Source organism: Apaloderma vittatum, unplaced genomic scaffold (genome assembly GCF_000703405.1).
Source record: "Apaloderma vittatum isolate BGI_N311 unplaced genomic scaffold, ASM70340v1 scaffold14813, whole genome shotgun sequence".
Lineage (NCBI taxonomy): Eukaryota > Metazoa > Chordata > Aves > Trogoniformes > Trogonidae > Apaloderma > Apaloderma vittatum.
The window spans coordinates 19,745-40,485 of NW_009710024.1; the positions used below are offsets into that span (position 1 = coordinate 19,745).

A 20,741-nucleotide genomic window follows, 5' to 3' on the forward strand; every position below is an offset into this window, starting at 1 on the left:
CTGGAACAGACTGCCCGGGGAGGTGGTTGAGTCGCCATCCCTGGATGTGTTCAAGTGTCGCTTAGATGGGGTGTTGGGTGATATGGTTTAGGGGTGACCTTGTATTGTAGGGTTAATGGTTGGACTCGATGATTCCAAGTGTCTTTTCCAACCTGAATTGTTCTATGATTCTATGATTTCTAGGTACTCCCTCACATGACCAGGCACCTTTGTGTCCCAGGGAGAGGCAGCTATCTACTGATCAATTAAACAGATTGTAGACTGAAATTTTTGATGAAGAAACTGAAAGCCAATTGGTTACATTTTGACGTTAATACATGAGAGTAATTCAGAATGTTCTTTAGTATATTTGATACCTGAGTCACAATAGTAAACAGCAAACAACAAAAACTAATACAGTCTTGAAACTAACATAAGTAAAAAAAGCAAGCCAACAAGCTGTTTCTGTTGTAATATATTATTTTTGTGTTAGAATTCTGAACATCTCACATTTCTGACCAAATATTGCAATATTTGCTCCTGCAATTCTGTAAATATTGTGCACATCTTTATTCTGGCAGTGCTACATATCAGATTTACATTTCATGGAAAATGGCTTTTAAATGCTGCCCAGAGTTCTAGACTGAGAATCAGAATATCTGTTTTTTCTTTCTATGTGTCCAGACAGTGATTACTGCTTATGATAATCATAATTCCAGAATTACAACATTCCCTGATAATACCTTTATGTCCTTATTTGCTCTAATGAAATTTCTTTCTAGTTTTTAATAAATTCCTATGTAGTATTTATTTAAGATATTGATGAAAATGCATTTATTCTTCTTCCAGATTAATGTCTTCCATACAGCAATGCCACTGATGAACCACAAGAACTAGTAAACTGACTTGTTCTGTTTCACAGCTTTGCTGATGGTTCAACCTGGAAACATTTGTTATTCCCTCTGTAGTGTTAATTTAAACATGTTTTTTTGCAAAGATGATGTTGTAGTTCAAGCCGACCAGGACAAAAAACCACACAGTCTCCAGCTCACTTCTCCCCGCTCCCCATTTCCACACTGATGTGGAAGGAGACAATTCAACTGAAAACGCTCAAGGGTTTGAGATTAGGGATAGGGACGGTAATAATCTACCATTTAAGATGATGGGTAAAGAACCAGAGTGACTTGGGCAGAAAAACATAGATTTAATTCACCACCACCATTTACAAAGTAGGATAGTGAGAGGAATATATCAATAAATACGACCTGATTTTAAATACACTTTCTCCCCGGCCCACCCCTCCCATCTTCCCGGCTACCTCCTCCAAGAAGAAAAAAATTCCCAACATTAAAGACAGGACAACGCAAAACAAGACAAAACCAAAAGAGAGAGGTAGAACAATGGGGTCACCTCTTAAATACCTCAGTGGCAGAGGGGCTTATTGGCCTGGCCCTGGACAGAGGCAGGTGTAACTCCTACTTGGGGGTGGGGGAGGCTCTCAAAATTTTGAATGAATCTGCCTCCGCTTTTACATAAAACTCCACCAGACTTAAACCCATGACAGGTGTGCACCATGGAATGTCTTTAAAGAACATATTTGAAATATAGCCAAGCAATTTTATTTAATACTAGTATATCTGCATGTACTATTGAAGCAGAATTAACCAAGAAAATAATCTTCAGTATTCAATACTGATTTGTATTGAAATATGTTAGAGCCACAAAGATGATGAAGGGAGTGGAACATCTCCCTTGTGAGGAAAGGCTGAAGGAGCTGGGTCTCTTTAGCTGGGAGAAGAGGAGGCTGAGGGGTGACCTCATTAATGTTTACAAATATGACAAGAGTGAGTGTCAGGAGGACGGAGCCAGGCTCTTTTTAGCAGCGTCCAATGACAGGACAAGGGGCAATGGATTCAAGCTGGAACATAGGAGGTTCCACAAAAATATTAGGAAAAACTTTTTCACTGTGAGGGTGCCAGAGCACTGGCACAGGCTGCCCAGGGAGGTTGTGGAGTCTCCTTCTCTGGAGACATTCAAAACCTGCCTGGACACGTTCCTGTGTGACCTACTGTAGGTGATCCTGCTCTGGCAGGGAGATTGGAGTAGGTGATCTTTTGAGGTCCCTTCCAACCCCTGACATTCTGTGATTCTGTGATTAGGGACAGGTTTGAGCAAGCATCACAAGTATTTCCAGATTGAATCATCAGAGAGACAGCAGATAAGAGCAATCTGGTTTACAGTCCTTGCAGTATGACAGTGGTAACTGGAGATGGGACCAGTCTAAGAATCCATCTGGAAAACACCCACTTTCTCTTTTATACCTTATTATTACTGCTAATGAAATGTGGGGGTTTTGTATATGTATGGGAATTGACTTAGTATATTGAGACCCTGATGTGGAGTGAGGTGTCAGTATCAAGAAAATAATTAAGATTGGAAAAGACCTTCAAGATCATCAAGTCCAACTGCAAACCCAACACTGCCAAATCCACCACTAAACCATGACCCGCAGTCTTCTGTGGTGGAAACTGTTTCATCCGTCTGCACTGATCAATTCAGCTCTTAGTGGTTTGCTTCTAGTTGGGACGCCACCTTTAACAAGTCACAGTTCCAGATTTCTGAATACTGTTCAGCGCTCAGGCTGACTTTGCTGAAACTTGTCAGTGTAAATGTTCTCCATTTAAGAGAGGTTTCGAGGAGGATTGTTCAGAATGTCAATGTTTTGAGTTTTATGGCTTTTCATTCTATGAATTTCTTGTATTATTACTATTATTATTTTCAATAATTTTTGGGTGTCAACGGGGTGTAGTTCTTTATTCTATACCTTGATCTTTTGATTCAGCTGTGTTTGTTTGCAGATGTTCACAATTTGAGACAAATTTGTAGTTAGGTAAGCTCCTTGGTACTGACAATCTACTTTTGCACTGCCTTTCTGAAAGGACAAATACACACTGCTGAAAACTGCAACTGAAATGAACCACTCTTTTCTTTGCTTTAATTACAATAATGTAATTCTGAGCACAGGTGGGACTTTTCCATTAATAGGACTTGTTTAGAATAAAAAAGAGGAAATGGCAAGGAATCATACCAACATTTGTTTCCAAGAGAGTTCTGCAGGTACTTTAGGAAGGGGAAGTAACAAATAATTTCCTAAATGACAGGATTTCTTTGGGTTTGTATTCATTCATGTGTTTGCATGTTTGCCTTTTTGAAGCTATTAAAAATATTAGTATATTTAGTATCGCATTTTTATATTTTATTTCCAAGGATTCCTCCCAAACTCCTTTTATGTCCATCCTTATTGCTGATCTACATAAACACTCCTAGCTTTACGACCTGATTGGCATGTATTCCATTAATACAAATGACTTGCACAGCAAGCACACCCAGATCCTGAGACATTCCTGAGTGGTCACTATATTCGCATCTGCTCTGGGAACAATTCTGAAACTGCAATATACACAGTCTTAGTTCATATCAATCCACTTACTGAGCCTCTACTAAGCAACTGAAACTTCCTGAGAAATTCGATCACACTCTATAAATATGCTATGGAGTATTTTTATGTCTTATATGAAGTAATATTCTTTCCAGTTTGTTCCTCTCAACCAGATGATACCTTGAGGAATGAAGACTTAGTCTTTGCTTTACTTTTAGTTGGTTTCACTGCAAATTATATTGATGTATACGAATGTGCAAGCACTCATAATATTGGTATTATGGGGAGAGAAAGTTGTTCATAAGCTGAATGCATGAGAGAGATTACTTTTTTCTTTATGTTTAGATGAGTTTTCTTTTATTTTTCTGTTATTTGCTTTTATGTCATGGGCCAAGATACACAGTTCTCTCTGCTCTGTCGTGTTGGGTCATTATTTTATATAAAACTGATGTAGGTGTCTATGTACTGGCTATTACTTCCTTCCAAACAGAGTCTTGGTACAATGGGAAGGTAAAGAGAAAATAACTTCTAAAATCTCTGGGTTTAGAAAGAAAAGATCTTGGGTGTCAGGGCCTGAATGAGAACCGTGACAAAAGGCCAAAGACTTAAGGACATGCCTAGGCAGAACTGTCCTTCGCCAGTTATGCTTCTGCACACCAACAGCCCAGCTGAGCACCAAGTGGAGGCACTTGTAGGTTCTGTGGAAGGACACATAGCTCTTTGATGACTTCCTTCTACTCCTCAGGCAAATTTGATCTTACTGTAATAGAAATTCTGCTTTTATGCTGTCTTAACACCATCATCTTTTGTTGATTTATCCCTCACTCCCCATTTCTGGGTATAAATAATTTCAGGAACTTTTTTGACGTTCAAGTAAGCTGATCTCGTAGATCTCTAATTCTGTTCTTAATACTGTATTCAAAGAGTTCATGTGTGTTCTTTTGGTCAGCCCTGAACTGGTCAGGCAGTTGGACTAGATAATCATTATAGGTCCCTTCCAATCTCCTCTCTCCTTCCTCTCCGAGTTGTAGTACTTTAGCTTTATTTATGTTACATCTTTTTCATCCTTTGTTTTCTGAGTGAAATTTTCTGAATGAAAAAAACCCCAACAAACTGAAAGCAATTTTTTTTTGTTTACCTGGAAATTTTATTTATGTATTACTTCTTGCAGGCCACTGCAAGAAGTTAGTGTGTAGTATGATTATAGCAGGCTTTGGCCTTTCATCGTTTTCAGTGGCAGTTCTCCTAGGAAGCCCTGACGTTGAGCCCACAGAAGAAATATGTGTCCTAATTTCTCTGTCTGAGTTATGCCCTGCTTTATGTGTGGAGGGGTTATAACAAATTTTAAAAGCCCGATTTAATCTTTCATGTATTTTAGGATCTTGATAGTGCTCTAATAGAGAGACAGAGTTTGGAGATGGAGATCAGAAACCTCCAAGATAAACTGACTGCTAACCAGAAAGCTTTGGATGCCTCCAAGCTGGAACTGCATGGTCTGAAGAAATCTTCCAGTGAGCTGGACGGCAGCTTGAAGAGCAGCAGAGAAGAGGCAAGGACTGCTCAGAGCTCTTTAGTGGCTTTTAAAGAGCAAATTGCTACCCTACTCAGTGGTGGATCTGCAACAGTTAAACCTTCTGAGAAGGCCATTTTGGAGAGGATCCAAGAAATAAATTGCAAAGAGAAGAGAAAAGAAATAGTAAGTGAGCAAATACAGCACTCGCCCAAAGTGTGTATTTATATTCTGGATCCTTTTTCATTTTATTTATCTGTTAGAGTGTTGATTCCTTCTGCTTAGATTTTGAAATTACAAAAACCTTTAATTTTTTGTCTATTAATTTGAAATAATAGGTAAAAACATCTATGTTTTATTAAGTAGGGAGAGGTCACAAATGAAGTTAATAATAGATGCTGTTAACAAGAAAATACATGAAATGGTCTTTCACTTAAGACATTGAAATTTGGTTTCAGTGCCACTTAGCAGATGTCAAAAATGGCTGTGTGGTTGCTATGATTTAATGGAGCATGTGAATATGTGTGGATTTGCTGCTGTAATAGTGGCTTCAAGGACCCCTTGTTTCTCAAAACAGAGTTAATTGATAGAGTTGCCCCAGGAAACTTCTTTCCCTCCAATCCTCAAAATCTGCACCTAAAAAGAAAAAAGTATTTTTACCCTTACAGTTAAAAATTGTTCAGACCATAACTGCTCACCATCCAGAACGGCAATAGGAAAGCATCTGAGAGTTCTAATGCTCTGACTTGAGGCATTTTAGTCAGTAGTGTTTGCAAAGCTGTGTTTGCATGTACAGGTAGAGAAGGGACAGCTCAGGAGGAAAGTGAGCCAGAATACAGTCTGACTGACCAATGCCAATATCCTGATGCTCCACTGAAGTTTCTAACTTGCTTACATGGCCATATATTGATTTTGTCAGCAAGGACAATTATGTAATTAAAAGTCACACATTAAATCGCAGAATCGCAGAATTGCCTAGATCTGCAAAAACCTTTAAGATCATCCAGTCCAGTCATTAACCTAAAACTGACAAGTCGTCGACTAAACCATATCCCTAAGCGCTATGCCTGCACGACTCTTAAATACCTCCAGGGATGGAGACTCCACCTCTGCCCTGGGAAATTCGTTCCAATGCCTGATAACGCTTTCAGTAAAGAAATTCTTTCTGATATCCAATCTAAACTTCCCCTGGCAAAACTTGAGGCCATTCCCTCTTGTCCTCTCACTTGTTACTTGGTTGAACAGACTGATGCTCACCTTGCTACAGCTTCCTTTCAGGTAGTTGCAGAGAGCAATGAGCAGTTTTCAGTGAGCCACTAAGAAACAACTTCTATGTCCTTGCCAAATTTTAAAATGCCGATGTGGTAAGTTTTTTATATTAGCAAATGTTGTTGGATTGTCCAAGATTAGAAATAGCTCTTGAAAATATCTGTGTCCATTTTGATTAAATATTTTGTTAAAAAATACTAAACAGCTCCCCTATACCTTAGTTTGAGCATGAAAAATTTCAATGAAAACAAGCTTTGTGAAAATTATTAACATTTAAAGTGATCCACTGAAGCAGAAACCAAAGCAGCAACTTTTCAATATAGAAGCTCTTCAGAGTTTTGCTATTTGTCATGGATTGTTGTTTCCCTAAGGAAAATGTTTCAAATTGAAATTTAATGAGAATTTTATGTCCGTGAGTGTTTGTACTATTTGGTGTTTTGGCATACAGTATACTCCACTGAGATGTTGATTATTTTGAGAACTGCTGAGAAAAGGAAATATAAGTTGACTGGTAGTTATTGAGTAAAAATGTTTACTCTTGGGAGTCCTTTCAGGTGACCTGCTGGCTTTGTAAGGGTCATTTGCGGCTGAATCTGTTTGTGTACTACACTGAGCAGCTGTTAGTCTCTTTGTGGAAATACACAGTACATGCATAGTGCATGCTACTTATTTCAGTTCTTATTGTTCCTGATTTTATTCCTTAATATCAGCTCTACATGCTGGGTTTCCCACTTGGTCATCTGACAGACTGGTAGTATTGGGGAGGATTCACACTTGGTCTTTATTTTGTTGCAGATACAAACTTTCCCAGCTGCTTGAGTGGAATGTGGCTTGTTCTCTAGGTAATGGCATCAATTTAGAATCATAGAATCATAGAACTGTCAGAGTTAGAAGGGACCTTAAAGATCATCCAGTTCCAATCCCCCTGCCAGGGGCAGGGACATCCCCCACTAGACCAGGCTGCTCAGAGCCCCCTCCAGCCTGGCCTTAAAAACTTCCAGGGATGGGGCTTCCACCTCCTCTCTGGGCAACCTGTGCCAGTGTCTCACCTCCCTCATGCTGAAGAGCTGCTTCCTAACATCCAATCTGAATGAACCCATCTCTAGCTTTAATCCATTCCCTCTAGTCCTACCACTATCCAACATCCTAAAAAGCCCCTCCCCAGCTTTCTTGTAGCCCCCTTGAGATACTGGAAGGCCACAATAAGGTTTCCTCAGAGCCTTCTTTTCTGCAGACTGAACAGCCCCAACTCTCTCAGTCTGTCTTCATAGGAGAGGTGCTCCAGCCCTCTGATCATCCTCGTGGCCCTTCTCTGGACACTCATGTTTTGTTAGAGAACTACAGTAAAATACACAGTAACCAACTATTCTTTTTCTAAACAGCTGTGATTATTCTTATTTTACAGGTAAAGAAACTGATGTTCAGAAAAAACAGATATTTTCCTGTAACTGTGTTAAAATTAATTTATTTATGTGCTATGCTCTAACCTCTCTCTCCCTCACACACACACAGAAAGACCTGTTGACTTTTGCAACGGAAAATAACTCTGGGGTTTTTTTGCAGTCTAGCAATGGAGGCAGACTTGTGTTTCTGTGTTATTGCTATCAAAATTTGTGTGCTAAAAGTATGCTGTCAGAATATTCAGGATTGAAACAAGGAAAGCCAAGACCTCTTTGGAATTAAATCTGGCAAGAGATGTCAAGGTCAATAGGAAGAATTTCTTCAAGTATATCGCAAGTAAAAGGAAAGCTAGAAAAAATGTGGGCCCGTTGTTGGATGAGGCCATGGTGACAGAAGACGCAGAGAAGGCAGAATTACTGAATGCCTTCTTTGCTTCAGTCTTTACTGCTCTGGCCAGCCCTCAGGAGTCCCAGACTTTGGAGGTAGCAGAGAAAGTCTGGAGAAAGGAAGTGTTGCTCTTAGTTGAGGAGGATCAAGTTAGAGATCAATTATATAAACTGGATATCCACAAGGCCATGGATCCTGATGGGATGCACCCGTGGGTGCTGAGGGAGCTGGCAGAAGTCATTGCCAGACCAATCCCCTTCATGTTTGAAAGGTTCTGGAGAATGGAAGAGGTGCCTGAGGACTGGAGGAAAGCCAATGTCACTCCAGTCTTCAAAAAGAGGGAAAAAGGAAGACCCAGCAAACACTGTGGAAGAGCATTGTTTGTCAGGGCAAGTTGTCTATCCCCTACCTCCCCTGGACTGGAGAGGCACAGCTCCTTTTCTGGTTTTTTGGACTGTCACCAGGACTCTGGACTTGGATGCTCCCAGCTGGGATTTTTCCACTTGGGGCCTAGTTGTCATCCGGAGGCCATGAGTTTTGTATTAGCATGTTCTCTCATATCTTCGAATGTATTTACATACTTGCATATATTTGTCTATATCTTCATTGTTATTTTTAGTATTATTTTTTTTTCATTAAACTGGTTCATTTTTTTTTCCAACCTCAAAGTCTCTCTCCCTGGTTCACCTGTTATCTTCCCCTGGAGGGGTGGGGGGATCACAGAGAGTGTCTGTCAGTGTTTAGCAGCTGGCCCAGCCCTAAACTTCAACAGATGTGTATGCTCTGTTATCAGTCAATCACAAAAAAGGTTTAGTTGTCTTCAGATAGGATTTCTTATAGACCCTCCAGTAAATTGTCCAGCCTTAAGTAAAAGACCCACAAAAGTGAATCATTAAATTCTTGCCAGGATAAATCAGCCTGTAGCATTGCTGACGCCCAAGCTTGATTCGGAACAGTCCCTTGGTGGCTGCAATCTGGCAGCAATGCCAGGCTAGCTCGGGCTGCAAATCCAGCATCCAAGTGCCTTGCTGCTGGAAATTAAGAATGTGCTAATGAACGCACTAATGTGTAACAGGAGGAAGATTAGAGTTAGGTCTTTCCTTGAGTGGAGTTTGTTTCATCTTTGTCAGGACGATGCTGCAAGCGACTTGCCTTTGCAAGCTAGATTAGTGGGGTCAGGAAAAGACAATGCAAGAATGTGGGAGAAGGAGGACTCTCCTTGCATGAGTGTTTTGATGCCTTCTCTAAACTAGTTTGTTTTTTTTTTATTTTAAAATCATCACTGCAGCTCCTCTATGAGTTTTGTGTGTAGGATCACATACATTAGGTGGCAAAATGTTCATCTTTAAATGCACGCCTGGTTGACTATGTTTGGCTTACCTCTGTCAAACAGGGCTGTGAAATATTTAAATTTTAAAAGGCTTGTGGGAAAATTATTCACTGCAACTGTAGTAATGTGAAACCCCTACAGCAATATTTTCTGTGAAACTGCTATTGTCATATTTTCTGTGAAATCTGAAATGCTCTTGAATTATGGTGATTAGTGCTCCTAATTATGGTGATTGGGCATCTGAGTTTGTCGCAGTCTGTATATTAGCCCATTGCACTAACATTAGCAGAAACTGTAAATTCATTAAAATAGAAGTCACCATATGTTCTAACAATGTCCAGTGATTGATATTATATTGCAGGATTAAGAAACTGCTTTGAATCAGTCTCCTTACAATCTTTTCAGCAGTTATAGTAAGATCATAGAATCATCTCATCATAGAATGGTTTGGATTGGAAGGGACCCTAAGATCATCTAGTTCCAACCCCACTGCCGTGGGCAGGGACATCCCCCACTAGACCAGGTTCCTCAAGATGTGTATCATCTGAGTATGTTTGCACAGGTTTGGGGTGCTTTTGTTGTTTATTATTTGTAACATACTGGAGTGGTTCACAGGCACCTGGAGTCCAAGGCAAAAAAAATATTCTCAGTTCATACAGGACTCTGCATTGGTTATGAGGTCTCTGGATTCAAGTCTCTTCTCTCTGACAAATTTTGTTGCAGATCTGTTGCAGAAAATTAAATTGACATGGCTGAAACTGCATATTGATTCATAGACTTTTAAATGCTGAAATTGATTAAGCTTTACTACTGCTCTCATTAAAATATCCTTTCGTTTTCATTTCTTAATGATTTTTATGGCACTGTCATAAATGCATATTTTGTTGTGGGGACTTGTCCACTTTAACCTTCCAAACAAAAGAATTAAGTGAAAAATAATTTGGGAAGTTATATTGAACATTGATGAAAGCAGAGTAATATATATATTGACTCAGGGCTGACCAGGAAAACCAACTAGAATATGAGACATTATTAAGAAAAAAATTGAGGAGAAAATGAAAACCGTAGTTAAGCCACTATGTAAATCCATGGCTGCTGCATTTTGAGTAACAAACACAGTTATGGTAATTTTATTCAAAAGAAGGATCTTCAAAAAGTGCCAGGAGGTGCCATGAAAGTGTCTAGAGGCTTCCATGTGAAGAAAGGCTTGACAGGCCAAAACTTGTTGGTCAGCTTGTTATGGTGAGTGCCATGCAGTGAGGGAAAATACATGTTCTAAGTACCACGATAAGAGATGTGGCGGCTCTAATGCCTTTCAGCTGGTAGAGTTCATGAAAAACAAAGTAAAAACCCCCACCTTTTTCTAGGTGCACACTTGTGTGCATGTATAGTTACATATAAACCAGTGAAAGTTTAAGATGATGTCTTGCCAAACCAGAATAGTATAGCTTATTGATTTTCAAGATAATACTAAGATGAGACTATTTAGTTGTTATGTTGGAAAAGAGGAAAAAAAAACCATGTAAAGGACCTTGTAACTTCATCCTACATGCTGCTTTTTTTGCACTCTCCTAAGTCTACCATGGGCCCATCTCTGAGAGGAAGAAGAAGAAAAGAGGCTTTCTCTTGTGGTGGCTTGTGGGGCTAGGCCTAATGCTTGCGCTGCCCTTTTCTAAGTACAAGAAAAAAATAAATCTGAGGACAAAAGAAAAATAAACTTCAGGAAGATTTTAACTGAGGGTTATTTATTTGCACTAGGGATGAATCCTGCTGTCGCTGAGGTAGGAGCTGCCTCTGGAAATGGGTATTTACTACTTCTTGTAACACAAGAAATAAAAGGTCTTTGTTTAACATTGTCTGGCAGTCACATTAAAAAAAAAGCAGGGTTTTTTCTTCTTTTTTTACTGGCTGATCAAGTTGCACAAGTCATTGGCACAGGAAATTGCAAAGCTCAGAACTGCAGGGCCAAAACTGTGGCCTTTGTAAGTTGGTGGATACAGACATGGGTGGGTAATAAGGGTACAACTCTCTTTTAGGAAATCCTGGTAGTCCCTCACCCAAGGATGAAGGTTACTCCAGGATGCTTTGAAAGACAAGCTGACAGCTTGGTTGTTTTGTGGTGTCACCCTCTGTGGTATGATCCCTCACCTTCTCATGTTTACGGACCTTTGAAGCCTGTAGGAGCCTCACGCAGCCGGGCTGTGCCCACAGCTTGCTCTGCAGCCTGGTGACGGGCTCCGAGTTCTCCCACAGCAGCAAATCTCTGTGGGCACAAGTTGCTGAAAGCTTTTTTTTTTTCGTGCTGACTGATATGTGATGCAGAAAACCATAAAATGTGTGGGTGAGTTCTTGCAGTCTTGCTATTGTTTAGTGTTTTCTACCACTGTGCAAGCAACAGTAATTTCTCAGTGTTTTCTATGCGGATTGGGTGCAAACTATGGTTTGTATTTAACTGTGGTCTAAGCTGGAAGCCTTTCTGTGCCATTGAAATTAATGGGAGTTCTGTGTGCTTATTGTTCATTTTATTAGCAGGAGGTAAACAGATGTTTAAAATGAAGAGACTGCTTAGAGATGTCTGAACACTGAGTTACAAATGCAACATAATTATATAACCAAATAATTATATGACAGCAAGAAGAGGAGAGAGTGAAAGAGGAAAACAAGCAAATTTTGGATAGACCTGTATTTCGGTATTTAGAAGTAGTGTAATCAGATGCTTTCAACCATTTAATTTATAAGTAGTTTACAACTTAAAAATCATTAAATTATATGTAGGTGTTGCAAAGTTAACATTGTAGAGCTAGTAATGTTTTCAGAATTGTTAGTGTAGTTTCTTCTTAGGAGATTTTATCCTTTTAGCATTGTGCTTTGGCTACATTACAAAAATTATTATTATTTCTCTTAAGCAAAATCTTTTACTTAAGTATTCTTTAACAGTTAGCAACTGGGAAGCACTCCTCTGAGACTTAGTTAGCCTTAACTACATTCTCACTTACATGCTATGTGTATTTTCTAAATCACTTATCTGTTTTTTCCACTCATCTCCTTGATAGATTAGTGTTTTTATTGCTTTATTTTAAAGAATGTTAGTTGACTGCCAGGTGTTGCTAGTTTGCTAACATCTTTAGAAAGTTTGTATCTAAGTTACTTCGTATTAATTTTTATAAGTATTAGCCCCTTTTAGTCAGTTGACTCATCTTAAATACAGTTTCTGCTATTCACCTTCAGGTGTCTTACATGTCACAACTTCTGCCATTTTCTCCTGGCAGTTACAGCAGATTTTTTCTTTGACTGTGTAAATGCATGTATTGTAAAGATAGATTATTTCACTCCCTTTTAAATAATTTGGAGATGCGTCTTTCATATCTTTCTAACATTTCCACACCCATCTGACCCCATATATTTTGTTGGTTTGCTTTCTTCTTAGATGGTATGTCAGCTTGAAACCCAAATAGCTGAATTGACTGAAGCTCTGGAAAATCAGTCCAGATTGTACCAAAAAGCTCTGGAGAGGAGCCAGAAAGCTGAAAAATCTTCTGAGACTTTCCAGGATCAACTGAAACACTTGGAAAAGGAATTACTGTCTGTAGATCTGAAGCAAGATGGTTTGAAGCTTGAGAAACAAAAAGTAGTTACATGCATTATTATCTTTTTCATAACAGTCACTAAAGACAGAGATACAGCTCATTGTATTGCATTGATGAGCTGGGTTTCAGTCACGGCAATGCAAGTAATGTGAATTAGCAAAGTCAGGCATCACGTAGGGAGTAGTAATATTTTTTCTCCAACCAATAATTTTAGTTAGGAAAAGTAGATAAGCTTTTGAGTTCAAAGTCCATTTAATGTGCAAAAACCCCCAGATTAAACTAAGTCTCTAGATACATCAGAGGTCCTTGAAGGATTCTCTGATCTCAAAGCTTTCACTGATCTCTCTCTTTCTCTAATATATCATCTGATCTTTCAGTCCTTGATTCTTTTATACCCTTAGACTATCAAGGCTACCAGGATTTTTTTTTTATTGATTGTATGAATGAACTCACTGTTAGCCTAGAATACACCCACATACTAAAACTTTGAAAAATGACCTAGTACCTGGAAAGCTAAATCAACCAGCCACTACAGCTAAGAAAGACAAATTTGTAGCATGATACTAGGTCAAGACCAGTGCTTAGAAAGTTCAATTTGCAAAGAATCAACAATTTGGTGCCATCTGTTTTGCATTAGTCTATGTTACAGTAATTTTTATGAATGAAGCGTCCACTACATTGGGAGCAAACTAGAAAATAGAGCTGTTCCTTCCCCTCTGCTTCCTCTGTGAACATGTGACCTTAGTTTCTTAATTTCTCTCTAGATTTTGCTGCAATAATTTTTCTGTTAATGAACAACTCTAATGGTTTCTTCTTCTGCTGCTGTTTTTAACTTTTTTGAACTGTAAGCATCATGAAACAAAAAGAGATTACTGGTATGTTTTATCACCCTGGGCTCCAGTAGCAGTTATGGAACTGGTTTGTTGCATTTTTTTCTTTGTTGTTTCTTTGCAAAGGTTATGACCTGCAACAAAAGTAAGAGAAGATGAAGGCAAACATAGTTCTTGTTGAGAAGAGCTTTGGGTTTTTAAAAAGAGGCTAGTTGAGACCAGAAAACTAACACAATTTTTAGAGCTAGCAGGGCAGGGCAAAAGAAGGAAAAATAGTATTTGAATAAATAGTATTTGATACATGTATGTGTTAACATTATTAAACCAGACAGAGATATAATTAAAATTTAAAGCAATTTGTAAACCAATAAATGTTACTTCTAAAACTTGCTGTTTCAGAGAAGGTCAAAAGACTGACCATGCTAACATTCCTGTATCACCTCAGACTACCTTGAATCTCTCCCAAAACATTCCTGGTATCAGTCTTATCTCTTTTAGAGCTCATGGCAGTGGGCAATCACAGCCCTTGCAATTAGTTGGGCTGTAACTGTTGTTTCTAACTTCTCCCTGCTGATACGTGGTTGTGTAAAGCAACAGAGTCACAGACAGGAACTGGAATCTGAAGCAGACACACACCTGCAGTGCTTTTGTTACTGCAGAAGAGCAAAACCCAATCTGGTCTTGCTAAGCAGATAAATACAGTAGGTCCAGGGATTTACAAACAAAGTAAATGTTGACTTAAAAAAGGACAAATGGAGAATTTGCAACTGTATGAGGAGTGTGTGCTATAAACATACCCTTTCAGTAGATTATTTCTTGTCGATAGTGGACTCGACTGCATCTAGTTTGTTGCTGGCACAGGGCAAATTACTTTTAAATTGTACCTGAGGACTTTTAATCATGAAATTTTATTATTATTTTGCCCACTTTTCTACATCTTAGTATCTAAAATTTCTGGAGCAACTTAATGAGAAGATGAAGCTGGATAATCTAGCGGCAGAGGTTGGATTTGATATGAATGTGGATATGATTCTAGCCCGGGTAGAGCAGTTAGTGAAAATGGAAGGTGATGCAGTGATTGAAAACAAGACTATGGCATACAGCCTAAGAAGGAAGGTAGGCAAAAAATACATCCTGTTACTGTTTGTTCCTGAGATAAATATTGTTATGGCTGTATTTCTGTAGTTGTGTGCTAGAGGCAACAGGTTGGAGCTTCATATACATACAAATAATATCAAAGGTGTCCATTACATAAGAAGATAGTAAAGGCTTGTAAACTATGCAGCTAGGTTGCATGTTAAAACAACTAAAACCACCAGTCAGGTAAATACATGATACTGCTTTTCACAACTTCTTAAATAAATGGATAAGGTTATGCATGTTTGTATGTGTATATATGTCTACTTTTTAATACACACTTATATTTCTGTAAACAACTAGCATTGATATTTAAATTTAAATGGATCCTGCTGGGAAGGGGGGAATCTTACAGAAACTTCTCTAGAAACTAGTAGGACGTTGGTTGTACTTCACCGAGAATTTAAACATTTCCAACAGGAGCTGTGCTCCTTTAGGAATAAATCTGTTGAAATTTGGTCAGACACTCCTCCATCATCCTGTTATGACAGAGTGAAATCTTTGGGTTTTAGGCTAATTGGAATGGTTTAGAGCTTAGAGTTAGGTCTGTTTAAGGTTTGAAAGAACACTGTATTTTTTCTGCAAGCAATTGCCTCTCTAGCAGGGGAATAGTATGTATGTTAATACTCCTCAGATGTTCCAAAGTAAAGCCTGGCAGCTCAGCTCAGGTATGCTGAAAACAGGTAGCTCACTGAGCACCAGAATCACAAAATCAAGCTGTTACCTTATATTGGAGCAGTGGATGAAAACTTTCTTATATCTGTATGTTGATTCTTTCCCACTAGCCTGAATTAACTGATTAAAGATAGACATATCTTAAACTACTGCTACTTAAACCACTGTCTCCTTAGTGAATCTCACTTACCTCTTGCATTAGACTAGTGTCTTATACTTCAGAGAATCTCAAATGTTAATGAATAATGCACAAGTATTTATGTTCAAACAGGGTGTGGTCCATATGTAAATTCATTCTTAAAACTAGTGTACAAATCCGCGGATGGAGAAGCACAATCAATTGGTAACATAAGAGGTATAAAGCTAGTGTGTAGATGTTTACAGAGTTTCCAAGACAGGAATTGGAGTTCAGGTAACATGGAGATTAGATTTGCAAAACAATCTGTGTAGTACACATATTTTTTTTTCAAATATTTTCATATATTCATATTATTCATATATTTTTTCACTTTTTTTTTTTTGTTCCAAATATCCTTATGTTTGGAAAACTAGTTGAAGACTCAGAAAGAAAAACTTGAAAGCAAAGAACTGCACATGAACCTTCTCCGGCAGAAAATAACCCAGCTGGAAGAAGAGAAGCAAGTAAGGACTGCCTTAGCTATGGAGAGGGACGAGGCCAATCTCACTGTCAGAAAGTTACATAAGATGATAGAGAGGTTACAGAAGCAGCTTGATCTGGCAAGGGAAACAAATACTGATCTCAAAGCCAAGCTGTCTGAAACCAGTGAACTTAAGGTGAGTTAAAAGGTTATGTTTGTGCCTCTATCCATTTTTCTATTTCAGTTGAATACAGCTGGAGTTCATTTACAATAAATGTGTTCATGAAGAACTGCTCAAATCCTTCTAGGTGGGGACAGCAAATATAATAATACAATGTTCTGAGTATTTTGCAATTTGTTTTCATATACAAAGTAACATCTGTAAAGCACAATGTAAATTTGAGGAGTAGTGTAAGAAAAATATTATATGCATCCCTTTTTTTCCTGTTGCTATGGCTATAATCTTGTATTTTCCCATGCATTGGTTACAGAAGATCTATTCTGATGGGTATGGAGGAAAAAAGGGGGGGGGGGAGTTCCACATAAAACAGGCAAGATACTGGATTTTCATTGTCCCTTTGTTTTGTTACATTACAGTAGTAATAAATTACCCACTTTAACTCAGGTGAATAAAAGTAGCTTTCAGTCATTAATAGCTTACCACTGCTGGAAAAAAGGAAGATTGCTTTTACGTGAGTTTCTGTCTTGTGGCTAATGGAGTGAAATAGATAAGTAGGTGCATGTTCCAGCTGAATGATTTTTACCACCAGAACATTTGGCAACTCTTTTCCAGACTATTTTTCCAGGGGCTGACAGCGAGTGAACTCTCACTGTGGGTTTCTGTCAGCCCAGTTGTCTCTTTTTATAGAACCTGTAGAGAATTGACTGTCTTTGAAACAAAAATCATTCTGTTGAGTTGAAATTCGCCAGTCTTCTTTAATAACCTTTCAGTTCACTTGTATGTGCAATTTCATCAGAAACCTTACTTACGCATGATTACTCCTTATATTTTTATTATTTGTTTGTGTTAGTTGAAAAAGCACGAGCAATTTAACATTATGTTATTGCAGATCAAAACTTTGGAGCAGAACAGAATGATAGAAGAACTCAGTAAGTCTCAAGACAAATTGGAAAGAATGAAAGAAAAGGCTGAGAAACAACTTACTTCTGTCAAATCAGAACTTCTTTTAAAGGAGCGCAAAGCTACTGAAGATAAAGAAAAAAACAAAAATATGTTAGAAGCAGTTACCAGTGAGATGAAGGTGCTTAAAACAACCCTTGCAGAATTAGCAAAGAGAGAGAGACAGGTAGGTGTGTAGGTATTCAATGAGTGCTACCTGCCACTTAGAATATAGGAATGTGGTACAGGTGGAGCGGTTATCTAGCTGTGCTCTGCGCTGGATTTCCTCTGTCTGTGGGGTCAACAGAAAACCCTCCTGCCTTCGTATATCGTTATTGCATATTTCTGAAAATAAGTAAGTATCAGCATACCCGACATTCATTTTAACATGACTGGATAAGTGGTTTACAAAATGACCTATGACAAAAGGATGTTCCCGGAGACTGATGACATCAGCATATTACCACTGCAGTCAACTACAGATTAAAGTCTGAATATATTTTATTTTTATATCAATTTAAATCAGGTTTTTTAACTACAGTTGTACTTAGAGTATGAATGTAAATGCAAATGTTTTGGTTCAGTTTTTCATGATTTTGTTCTAGGGATTTTTTCCAGTCTTAGTTTCCTTTTTATTTTGTTTTCCCCTTTCTATTGGAATAAGACTCCTTCTACTTTCCTGTAGGTATAGTGTCTGTTTTTCACTTCTGCACTCCCTTCCTACCATCTTGGGTTAATGCTCAAAATTGCATTTATTTCCTTCGTTTTACTTCAGATAATTTTACTTACTGGAAGGAAGTCACAAAGAAAATTTATCATGAATGCTTAATGCAGTAGCAAATCTTTCATGATGTTTATCTTTTATCATTTCTTACCTTTACATCAAATTGTGACTGTCTTAGAAATATTAATTGTTGTTGAAGAAAACCTTAAATAGAGAGTTAGGTGGTACTTCTATTAGCTTCCAGTATTTCAGCAGAACTCTCGTGTTCTTAATACATCTTTTGCATTGTTTTTAAAGCTGAAATACATTTCTCGTCTAATTTTTTTACCTCCAGGTCTTACATGTTTTAGTGTAAGACTTTTTAAAGTTGTTCATGATGTTCTTAAAACACTGTAGCCACTTAGGAGTCTAAACATACACCTTACTCCATGGGAGACAACATTGTCCACTGTGTATCATCTGTTGCTTTTGCCTGGAATTTTTAAAATTCAAATTTATGTTCTCTGGTGGGGCATTTTTGTTTCCAAGAGTGATGGTTCGCCTTTTTTTTTCACAATTTATGTGAAAAAGATTCTCTTTGTTGTCAACCTTCTTTCTGCATTTTCACTGAACTACAGCATTGTCTGCTTTTATATGCTACAATAGAATAGCCAGAAACGTTGGGGTTTTTTCCCATTAAAGTGGAAAAAGACATCAGTTTAAAATTCTATTGTATCTGGATCTAATTCCTCTCACAAAGTCCTGCTGGACCAATATTTTGTGTCAGTGGATCAGTTTTATGATTACATTTGATACGTGGCTGTAGTGCAATCTGGTTTACTCACAGTTTCTGTAAACAAGTTGAGCAGCTCATAACAGCAAAGATGCAAGACCAAGAAATTTGGTGCGAAGTGCAGACCCTAATGTGCTCTTAGGTGGGGGTTAATTCATCCAAAGACTGGATCTTTGTGGAGGGCTGCCTTGATTTCTTAACATAAAGTCTCTATGGAAACAAATTCCAGCTCAACTGCTTGCTCCTTCTCTGTCTGTGATCCAGACTTTTAGAAAAACCTTTAGCTTCTGCTAAATTGTTCTTGCCTAGCACACTGCCAGAGCCCCACATCAGTGAACTCCCGACTTGGTGTTGAAGAAAATATATGAGAACTTGGGGGTTTTTGGTGTTACATTGCTTCAACATTTCACTCAAGACATTGCACTGCCTTGGTAAGAAGATAGCTGGGACTGAATTCTCAAATCCGTCTTCCATGTGCTGTCTTAGTTTCCGTTTTTGTTTTTCTGAACTGATGACAGCTCCTTAGGATGCACTGGGATAAAATGAACTGTCATTGGCAGTCTTGGATCTGACACCTTGATTTTACAGTTTTTGCAGGTTACTTCAGGGCTGTTGTAACTGCATTAGAGTTCTACACAGTATTCTTGGTGTTGGATGCATATTTTGGGAGTGCTGTCATCTCCATTTCAGGAATGTGTTTATCTCCTCCTTACCATTAGCCATCAAAATGACTGGTGGAATGAGGGTGCTGCCACACCAGAGCATGAGTCTGGCTCTTTGACGGTTTCGATGTTCCTGTGACATTTTGAGTCTTTGTCATGCTTGGGAATGGATAACTTGATGTTCAAATACAGCAAGACAAATATGTTTCCTCAGATAGGAACATTTTCCTCTCTGAATTGGATGTTGTTGATGATGGGTATTAAGGCATTGGCCTGATCTGTTTTTTATCTAGATACTGGCAGGGTCACTGGTGATGACAATTACTTGTGGATGTCTGTCCACTTGGAACTGCAGAGACAAAGCTGGTTTCTTTAATTACTTTGCCAAATACACTTCCTACGATATACTTTCAACAGCTACTCACAAAAGAAAAATAAGCACTCCCCAGGCTGCATCTTGAATTTTGGCTGCATCATGATTCTAAGTTGAAGCCAGACCAAAGGATGTGCCAAACCTCCACCTTTCTCCTAAATTCCTCCTTTCTGCTGCAGTTTCCACAGGGAAGTGCAGGATGGAGGAGTGTGGTGGCAGGTGGTGGTCAGGAACTTGTGGTCAGGACCAGCACCTTAGCCTGTGCTGTGGGCTGTGCCCACCAGAGCTTCCAGTTGTCTGTGTCATTTGCAGCCATCTAGGTCCTTTTCCTGTCTTTCCCTCAGTTTTTGCTGTTGAGTCAGCAGGGGAGATATGCCTGTGAAGGGTATTAAAGAACACTTGAGACTATGTTTTGTGTTCAAGATCCTCAGTATTTCAGCTATTCATGTGTTTTTTCATTTGAGGTACACCCCAAAAGTCTGTTCCCATCCTCTTCAGCTCTCTGTATTGAGCAACAGCAGAAATTCCTGTATTTTGCATTGCCAATAGCAATGCTTGTGTTTGTATGTATGCATATATGTATATGTTTTTCTAGACATCTCCTCTGCTTGGTGTTCAATTTATAAGTAATTGTTTTCTGCTTGCTCTCGTAGCTGGCAGATTTCCGAGAAGTGGTCTCACGAATGCTGGGCCTCAACATCGACAACCTGGCTCTTCCTGACTACGAAATCGTTACACGTCTTGAAGGGTTGATTCATTCTCATCAGCACCACTGCTTCCCCTGTGTCTGCCTCAGAGATGTAGCCAGGGCACCGGAGGAACACTCACAAAGAAACGTACAGCTTCTTCACTGAAACACACATTTCATAAGGAGACAGAATGAAGTACAGTTTTATTTTGTGCTTCCCTACTTGCTATATCTGCATAGAAAACAGATGTTTATTTCT

General features: G+C 38.7%; 1 protein-coding gene across 1 annotated transcript in view; it reads left to right on the forward strand.

Annotated features, from left to right (window-relative positions):
• The window catches only part of CCDC170 (coiled-coil domain containing 170), a 33,601-nt gene extending 12,953 nt beyond the window's left edge, over positions 1-20,648 (forward strand). Inside the window, exons 5-10 of the mRNA XM_009867165.1 lie at positions 4,797-5,114; positions 12,743-12,943; positions 14,675-14,848; positions 16,097-16,339; positions 17,214-17,450; positions 20,448-20,648. Coding sequence (XP_009865467.1) covers positions 4,797-5,114; positions 12,743-12,943; positions 14,675-14,848; positions 16,097-16,339; positions 17,214-17,450; positions 20,448-20,648 — 1,374 coding nt within the window. The remainder of the gene's footprint in view (positions 1-4,796; positions 5,115-12,742; positions 12,944-14,674; positions 14,849-16,096; positions 16,340-17,213; positions 17,451-20,447) is intronic.
• Positions 20,649-20,741: the final 93 nt, after the last annotated feature.